At 43.7% G+C, this 9672-nt stretch overlaps 1 protein-coding gene across 3 annotated transcripts; it reads right to left on the bottom strand.

Annotated features, from left to right (window-relative positions):
- Nucleotides 1-763: 763 nt before the first annotated feature.
- SELENOS (selenoprotein S) lies at nt 764-9419 on the bottom strand. Of its 3 annotated transcripts, none has more exons than XM_007121259.4 (6): nt 9159-9345; nt 8336-8470; nt 6267-6373; nt 3715-3804; nt 3194-3272; nt 764-1479 (listed from the first exon to the last, which is right to left on the bottom strand). In XM_007121259.4, exons 1-6 carry the CDS (start codon nt 9232-9234, stop codon nt 1400-1402), a joined length of 567 nt encoding a protein of 188 aa, XP_007121321.2. In that variant the 5' UTR covers nt 9235-9345; the 3' UTR covers nt 764-1399. The 3 variants fall into 3 exon arrangements, with proteins under 3 accessions (XP_007121321.2, XP_023970728.1, XP_054944142.1); XM_024114960.2 differs by having other exon boundaries at nt 9094-9223; XM_055088167.1 differs by lacking the exon at nt 8336-8470 and having other exon boundaries at nt 9159-9419.
- Nucleotides 9420-9672: the final 253 nt, after the last annotated feature.

Below are 9672 nucleotides of genomic sequence, written 5' to 3'. Positions count from 1 at the left end.
ACCCACCCTGGTTTTCAATGACCCTCTCTTCTGCCAGGAACTCCCACATTCCTCCACTCAAAATTTCACTCAAATGTCTCCAGACTCAAATACTTGATTCTGACTACTCCAGCCCATTTGTTTGCAATCACACTGTCTTCAAAATCCTGTTTTCACTCCCTCCAGCCCTCCCCAAGAGATTTTAAGCCCCCTAAGACCACACTATATTTTTCCTTTATATATGTCAAGAGACAACTACAGAGTATTTCACATACTCAATATATGTTGATTAATTTATATGAAACCTTTCTGGAATACTATCCCAGCTAATCATCACTATTCTGCAGGTTAATTTTGTTCCTTCTTACAATCTTGATGTGAAGCAGGGATCAGCAAACTATAGCAGGCAGGACAAATCCAACCCATGAGCTAAGAATTTTTAAATGTTTTTAACAATCCTTTAAAAATGTAAAAAAATAAAGACTATGCAACTGCAAAGTCTAAAATATTTACTATCATATTTACTATCAGGCCCTTTATAGCATACTTGACAGAGGTTCTAGACAAGGACATAAGAAATGAGTGCAAGAGGGATGACCCACAGGGCTCCTAGAAACCTCATTGGCCCCTGAGGTACCTCTAGGCAAGATGTTTCTTTATCCTCTTAATTCAGAAACTCAACTACAAGTGCCTGATTTTGTGGATAAACCTCAAGGAGCCTGCCAACTCTGAAAATCACTACAGCTGTCTGCCACTTGCCATGCTCATTGCTGGTGAAGAATAATGAGAAGAGAAAATAAGTAATATTAGTGGGAGGTTATGAATAATAAAAAGCTGTGTAATATTAGATAGACAAATTCAAGTTCATAATGAAATTTCCTTAAATTTGATAAAGATGCTGAAAATGTTCCTTGCAATTTTGTTTTTATATTTACAGTTTCTTTTTTTTTTTTTAAACAAAGCTCTGTACATAAAAATAAATATACAGAAACAACCCCATCAACTCTCTGCATCAGTAATCCTCGCTGGTGGGCTCACCATTTACAAGGAAGACATCATTCAATGCAACCTGTCACAGAGACTGTCCTACCAGCAAGGACCTGTTAACTTGAAGGATCATTGCCAGGTCTCTTTTATCAAGATCGCCAATCACTTGGAGGCCTTTAGATACCAACTAGCAATGACCCATGAAATCAGTGAACACAGTCACTGGCTTCACTGCAGTGTGACCTACTGCCTAGTGGCCATGTCCACGCTCTATGCTGCCTTCAACTCTTGAAGACACAAATGCAGTTAAGAACAGAAAGAAAGCCCCCTCCCCCTGGGTAGTCACTGTGAAAAGCGTGCATAAGGCAATTGAGTCGAGGGTTAAGGATTCATCTTGCTAGTGTCAAAAGCAACACTAACAAGATCCTTAGCCTCATCCACCAGACGATGGACCTCTGCGTCCAGGTCTCCAGGAGCAGGCTCCACCTCCTTCACCAGACAAAGGGCTGTAACCTGTGACAAGAGAAAGGAAGCATAACAGTGCTAGAAATGTTCTGTATCAAACATAAAATTGTGAGCATGATGTGCAAAGCACTGCAAAGATATGGATTCTAGTCTCACAAACATTTTCATACAACTTCCAGCTACCGTATGACAAAAAAAGTTTACATGGTCATTGCAGTTTGAACTGACTTTCTGGTGGGAATAAAACAAGCCATTCAGCTTCTCTGTTTTAACTCTCCAAACACGAAAAACTACCCAAAACACACAAAAAAATTTGCCCAAAAAACCTCTCAAGATGGCTGGATTTAAGTATATAAAGGCTTTTAACTGCAGTGCTTAATAAAATATATACATTCAAATAAGAACTGCTCAACCTACAGAAAATAAATTTAAAAAACCAAAATCAAAAAGAATGGAACTTGTTACTTCCACCAGTCAGAACTGGGTAATCCACATGCCCCAGTCCCCAACCCCATCCCTGCCCACTCATTAGCTTCCTAAAGTTAATGGACATTTGGTGACCAGGTTGACTGATCAGGCTTTAGAGCCAGCAAGACCTTAAATGAGGTGGCTTTGCTCCTTACTTTAGAATCTTTGGTCACTAACTCCCTGTGCCTCAGTTTCCTTATTTGTAAAGCCAGGCCAGTCAAAGCCCCTAGCTCCAGAGGCATTCCATTTTCTATAATTCTCTCCTAAATACCACCACTCTTTGCTCTGAAAAATAGTCTTGGAAGACTATTCCTTGCTTGGAGCAAGAAAAAGATTTTAAAAAGCATTTCCTTTTCAGACACACCACTTCCCTACAGCAAGCCAGCTTTGGGTTTCATCAGAGCCCAGCCTGGATGGGCAGCCCAGCTTGTGTCCAGTCTGCACAGAACCCAGGTTCCGGACTCCTGACAGTCCTCCAATAGGCCAGCCAGGCTTCCACACCACTGCCTCTGCAGCACCTCCCCACAGAAAACCCCTCTCCCGGATGGAGGATAGTCTTTGGCCTAAAACTGGTTCCTACACAAAATATTTTAATGCCTTTGTCCTCCCCTCTCTTAGGATTAACAGGGAACTCCTGGCAGATCACAAAGGTTACTTATTTTCATTTGTGTGGGAGTCCTGTCTTCCCAAAAGGACGTGAAAGTCATTAAGAATGGGGTAAGGACAGACTGCTATGATTAGAGGGCTCAAGGATGTTGCATGCAGAAGCTCTCTGAATTAACATCTGTCCATGCCTCCTTGAGAAAGTTATTTGTAAGAAACAAGGCGGCCCTGGCTGGAAAGACCAAAACCCCTGTGACCTAGCCCCTTGACAAACTTATTTGCAATATGTGCAAACTATTCCTCACCCCACTTACCACTTCCCTTACAGGACTGTGTGGGATCAAGTGAGAACACTAAAATACAAGTGCAACCATCCCAATTATTTCCTGAGGGCCTCGAGTGACCTCCTTTTTCAACTGCCAATCAAATGCTGACTTTTGTGAGGCCAAGGAGGTTATAGGCCTTGAGGACTTGAGCCCACATCCTTGCCCAAGGCCCACAGGGCTCAGCAGGTTGGTGACTTCCAGCCACTGAGGTCTGCTTTGCATCTGTTTCTTTTATTTAATCTTCATAATCCTAAACTTAGGAATTAGTCTCAATTTACGGACAATGAAACAAGGAAAAAGAATCTTGTTTTTAAAGGTAAGTGTATCCTGTAATTGTTCAGCATGCTTTGATGTTTGGTACTTACCTCCTTGCCGCAAAGGCTTTTTGTCAGATTTTCGTTTGGGGATGACTGATGAAGTAGAAGGCCCAGGACTGTCTTCTTCCTGTTTGAACATACACAGGCTTAAGAATCTAGTTAAAAACATTCTACTCCAGGGACTTCCCTGGTGGTGCAGTGGTTAAGAATCCGCCTGCCAATGAAGGGGACACGGGTTTGAGCCCTGGTCCAGGAAGATCCCACATGCCGTGGAGCAACAAAGCCCACGAGCTACCAACTACTGAGCCCGCGTGCCACAACTACTGAAACCCATGTGCCTAGAGCCCGTGCTCCACAACAAGAGAAGCCACTGCAATGAGAAGCCCCCGCACTGCAACGAAGAGTAGCCCCAGCTCACCGCTACTAGAGAAAGCCTGTGCGCAGCAACAAAGACCCAATGCAGCTAAAAATAAACGGATAAATTTATTTTAAAACGAAAAACAAAAAACATATTCTACTCCAGGAATCTTCTACTTGAAAAAAATCCACTATGCAGAAGGCTACATCACCTGAGGCTTTCTTGTATTTCCTTTGTAACTTTTTCCTTCTCGCATGCTATCCCACATTTCAATCTTCTGTCTCCTTTTTTCTTCTTCAAGCTGAGGAAGAATCACACGTTGTACAAAATGAATTCATAAGCTACCATCTTTCTCAAAGAAAATATAATTTTGATAATTTTTAATTTAAATGTCCTTCAAAACACACCTTCACCTGCACTTTCTTCAGTTAATAAAACAGTTGTCATCTAGTGGTGTGAGTTTAACTCACCAACAGAACCTTTTATTTTTGTATACTATTAAAGAAAGAAAAAGTGTCATGGAGAAAAGAATACCGACTCTTCTTCTAAACTGGACATTTTTGGTAATGTAGAATAACGCTGACCTGGAAAGGGTGAACGTGGCTGGCAGGCCTGCTTTGTTGCTACCTGGTTGCATCACCTGAGGAAAGTCACTTAACCCCTCTACTTCAAAGGCTATAAGGATCCAATGAGAGCAGATTTGAAAGTTCTTTGAAAGTCAAATACTATGGGATCATAAGGGAAAACTAATCTCAGCAGAAAACTATGTCCAACAATGAGCACCTGAGAAGGCTTATACAGTAATTATGCATTAAGCAGGAGGGAAACACAGTGCCCTGGGTCTTTGACTCTGCTTCCTCCTCCTTGAAGAACAACTGGGTACTGCAACTTACGTTCACACAAAAGTCACTAACTCTCTCATCCCCACTAGAATGCAGCCCCAAACTTTAGTTCATTCTGGTTCCAATTAAACTGTGATATCACAAAGATATGCAAGAAGATGCCTTAGAATGCACATATCCAGAAATTTCTTGATGGCTTTCATGGTTCATCATGCTAAATCCACATGTCTGTCCCTTCATGCTTCCACTGTCTGCAAGTACAGGAGGTCAAAGAGGAAACAGTCTCTTGATCTGAGGGTTGTTTTATGCTCACAGCTAACATGGAAAACACCAGAATGGAACACTGCTGACAAATCCTGAGACCACAAACAAGACAGTTGACTGAACTGTGAGTCAGGCAGATTCTGTTTGTTAAGTTTGTTAAAATACACAGAACTACAATTTTAAAACTGAACATAGGCTTCTACCCTCTCTCCAATTTTAGGAGGCGCACATTACAATTTTTAAAAATAATCTTTTAAAAGGTTTTTTTCAGCTACCTCAACAAATTGGATAAATGATCAGGCTGTTTTACTAATGCAAAAAACTCTGACCTTCAAGTCATTAATTTTGATATGTAGAAGGAATTCAACTTACTCTATGGCTCCAGAAACAAAACAAATGGTTGGAAATCAGCAAAGGAAAAAACTAAAATAAAACTGCTTAAAAATGGCATCTATGTATACTATGCTGCCATTTCTATGTAAAAATGATACATGCATGTGTTTATATATGGATAAAATGTTTCTGGAAAAATACCTAAAAAGCTTAACATGGAATGCTTGGGCAGCAGTGATAGGGGAGCAAGGAAGGCAGAGACTTAATTATCATAGTACAGATTTTTGTATCATGAATTTGTTTCAACCTCATGTGGTTTAGAAAACTACATAAATAATAGGAATGTGCTAGTACATTTTAGGTTAGTGACTATTTAAGTGGAAGATGGGCAACCCACTGAACACTGAAGAAGGCTGCTGAGAAAGGTGACCAAGAGGGCCGAACGTGTGTTGTAGGTGTTGTCTTATTCTGTCCTTTCCCTCTGGGCTCCAGCCAAGCTGTGGAGAACAGCCATGTACTGGATGACCATGCAGACCCAGCAGTGGCAGAAAGGCACTCACTGGAAACACCAGAGACACATGCAAGACCAGGAGGAAGACCAACTTCTCTGGCTTCCTTCTGAGGAGAAAAAGAGGGGCCCAGAAACATCTGCACTGAAACTAGAAAGCAGAGTCTACACTTAGTTGTTTCAGTTACAGAGAATGGGTCCAACCTGGTGGGTGACCTTACTCCTGTGAAGAGCAGCACAACCCACCTGGCTGCTCAGGTCACTTCAATAGCAGCCTTTGTTTCTTCCTCCCCCCGCCCCCCAAAACCTTTTACCACCCCTACAACCAAACCATGTGTCTTTAAAAAAATCTTTCAAAAGTCCATCTCCTGCTCTCCATCTTGACCCTGGGTTGAACCCACCGCCACCCTCCCCTGGCTCTCCTTCAATCCACTGAAGAGCGGCCCCACCAAGCCAGGTCATATGACATGCACGGCTTGAGACCAATCATGGAGCAAGAGGCTGAATGTGTGTTGTGTGTGTCTGGTGGTACAGCTCATGTACACAGCAAACAGTTTTGTTGGGTGAAATGCGGCTGTGAAGGAACCACTTTAAAGTAAAAACATAAATACAAGACACCTTTCTTAAAGAGTATTTCCCCCCTAAACAGTAAGAAATTGCACAAGGAAAACATGCTGAGCAATACTTAGCTAAGTGGAAATGATTCGGCCTGAAATAGTTATTCTCTGTATCCACCCTAATGCACGTGCACACGTGCACACACTTTTACCCACTAAACCTCAAATACCGTGTATTCAAACTAAACCAAGTTCATACCTGTCTTAGTTTCTCCTTATGCTTTTCAACTTGTGCATTTAATTCATCTTGCATTTTCAAACGAGCAGCTGCTAAAGCCTCCTGTCGTTTAACAACAACATCAGGTTCTAAAATGTCAGAAAAAATTTGGGATAAAGCACCTTGTGTAATATAAAATGGAAACTCTTGAGGTCTATAGTATTGGAAGTGTACAGAAGTCAGGCAATGCAAGAATATACTTTTACATGAATGAATAAATCTATTCTTCTGCATATCTTTTACTGCTTAAGGGGGGGGGAGGCGGACTATCCCATCGCCACAGTTCATAGCCCTTGTTAAATATCCAAAGCATCAGAAATCTCTGTTCAAACAGATTTCTGGGCTCCCTGAGCAATTCCAATTCAGAGACTCTGGCATGGGCTCCGAGACTGAAATAGAAGTGATCTGACGGCCAGTGAGATTCCATTCCACAACCTGGATACCTCCTAACACCCAGTCTCTAGGTTGACCAGAATTCTAGAAGACAACCAAGGAAAGATAAAGTTTTCTGAGCATTAGCCATCACCTAATTAGCCCAGGTCTATACCAGAAAGAGGTAAAGATCGTTAGGTATTTTATCCTTGTTTTTACAGGAATAAAAAAAGAGAAAAATCCTTCCAGCTAGCATTAATAGAAATGACCACCCCAGGTATCTGTTTTTATCTGGTTTAGAAAACAAAGCAAATTATATAAATACACAATCAAGTTCTCTATTTTACTCAGACCACTGTGTTTAAGAAGCACTAAGGGGAACTATGCAGTGGTTTGACTAATTTTGTAAACAAGGAAAAAAGCTAGAACTTCTATGTTCACATCAGTATCATCCAAAGGATATGCGATCAACATTACTTACAGATAGATAGCAGTGGAAACAGGTCACCTAACTGAATCCATGTAAAACAGGGGCCAAAATAGCACGGGGTTGTGTCTGTGGTGACAGAGATGACTAGACCTTTATCTTTAAAAACAAATCATAGTTCCACTTTATAGAAATGTGAATTGTAACATCTGGAACTGCTGGATCATTCTTAGAATAAAATTAATTATGTGTGGATTTTTTTAACCTAATTTTTCTAACATAATTGTACAACACAAGGTAACACCTTTCACTGCACATATACTTTTTGCAGTGCTTCATTACAACAAACTCCTCTTCTGAGATGCCCATCCCATTATCTTATAAATCTACTCTTCAGTTTTCGGCAGGTCTCACAGAGCCAGGGATGGCTGTACCAGGTGACTGTTCTCTAACACCAGTCATCCACTTCACAAAATCCTGCAACTTAAGCAAGATTTACTTTGTACTTTGTTGTTTTTGTTGGATATACAGCCAACAACCAAAAATGCTGAGCTAATGGCAGGACCACAGGGTTTCATGGGAGAGAAGAGTGAAGGAATTTTCTAAGTCTTCCTACTAATGACTACTTTTGCATTATGTTTGCTTTCCTCCCCAGCCTCAGTAACTGTGGTGGCTCAGATGACTGATGATTTGTATTTATTTAATTATACTGCTATTCTCAAGACACTTAACATTTCTTTTAGATATGTCCTCAGAAACTGTAGCTGCTAACTAGTTAAAAAGCTACTGTTTTAGAGGGAATGAGTTTTTGAAACAGCCAGGTGTAATCTGATATCAGGTCTGATGAGTAAGTTGTGAAAATCAAAATGCCGTGGATGTGAAGGACTAAGGCTGAGTTTGTCATTCACGATGGTTCTAGACATAAATGAGACTTAGTAGGCAGACCCATAAGTATGGAGCAGCTGTGAAGTCTTCACTTTAATCTCTCCTGTAAATGAAAAACCATGCAACATGATATGCAGTCAGTGCTCTACACACCATCAAGCGGGTTTTTCATCCCATCAAAAACTCTGAAATTAAAACAAAACAAAACAACACTATTGCAAATCACCAAAACCAACTTCCTAAGCATGAAATAGTTTTCTTCCCACACAGATAAGAAACGTACCTCTTACTCCTAACAACAGACTACGTTTAAATACTAAAACAAGTAGGCGTAAAGCCACGCCTTCATTTGTTATCAGGCACTAACCCAGAGCAGCGGCAGCTCGATCCAGCTGCCTCTGCCTCAAGGCCCTCAGCCGGGTGGAGAGCTTCTGAAAGACCACGTAGAGAAGAATGCAGCTGAAGACGATGTACCAGCCATAGGTAGCCAGCAGGGAGCCCACTGAAAAGAAGAAAACAGTTTTCAAGAAACTAAAAATGATACTACCACTGGACTTTTCTAGAAAATTAAACAAAAGCAAAATAAGCGTAGCTCCTGTCCTCAAAACCTTCACGGTGTAGCTGAAGACCTAAGTAGGCAGTTAAAATAGCGAGAAGTACAATTCAGGGATCACTGAGAAGGGACTTCTCAGCTACCTGGGGAATAGGAGGGGCAAGTCCGGAGGACGTGGGGCACGCCAGCTGGGTTTTGAGGGGTGAAGGGAAGTGCATCCGACTCAGGAGGGCAAAGGCCTTTCAGATCCAGACTACATATAGAAAGGGGTGCTCATGGAGGGTTGATACAGCGCCGGATTTGGGGGGCGTGCGTGGGGGTACGGAGTCGAGGGGCTGAGGCTTGAAGGCAAACGCCAAGGGCGGAGAGACCCCAGTAACCGCAAACCCAGAAGGCTTGCTTCGCATAAAGTAAAGGACTCAAGCAAAACAGGGCCGACCGCAACGCCCAAGGAAGCACCGCTCTGGGAGGGCCTCCACGCGCGCTTCGGGACCACCGCCTGGGCCTGCGTGCAGCGCCAACATCCGGCTCCTGGCCAGGTCCGGCCCAGAGGGCAGAGGAGAACGACTCACCGAACATGGCGGCGCGCCGAGGGTGGCGGCGCAAACCCGCTGCCCTGCGGCCTGCGCCGACTCACCCGTGACGTGAAGAAAGCGCAGCCCCTCGGTCTCTAGGGCTGGCCGCGTGGACAGCTGATCTCCGTCCCGCTCCATGGTCGCCGTCGCCTGCCCCGGCACGGCCAAACCCGGCCGCGTCAGCTTAGCCTTCCGGCCAGCCCCTACGTACACGTGGCACGTCTGGGGCCGGCGTCCCGTCGTCCCGGCCAATCGCGTCGCGACCCGGCCCAGATGCTCGGCCTTATCGCCGCGAGGGCGTGGCCGAAAGCGGGGGGTGGGAGGGGGGTGAGTGATCCGGGAAGGGCAGGGCGAGCCGTGGCCTGAGGGGAGCACTACGGTCCGCTGCGCACTGGGTGGTCTGGCGGCTGCCTGACTGACTTCCCAGCCGACTCAGTATCGAATGTTTACCTTTGCACTGATTGGACACCGAGGTCGCAGGAGGTTGGGGCCGCCGAGAAACAGGATTTGCGCCCAGGCCCTTGCTCCGGGCACATTGGGCAGCAGAACTCGGCAGAGTGGCGATTCCCAGCCGTT

This window comes from Physeter macrocephalus, chromosome 11, assembly GCF_002837175.3.
Source record: "Physeter macrocephalus isolate SW-GA chromosome 11, ASM283717v5, whole genome shotgun sequence".
NCBI classification, from domain to species: Eukaryota; Metazoa; Chordata; class Mammalia; order Artiodactyla; family Physeteridae; genus Physeter; species Physeter macrocephalus.
This window is presented reverse-complemented; position numbering and strand designations above follow the sequence as displayed.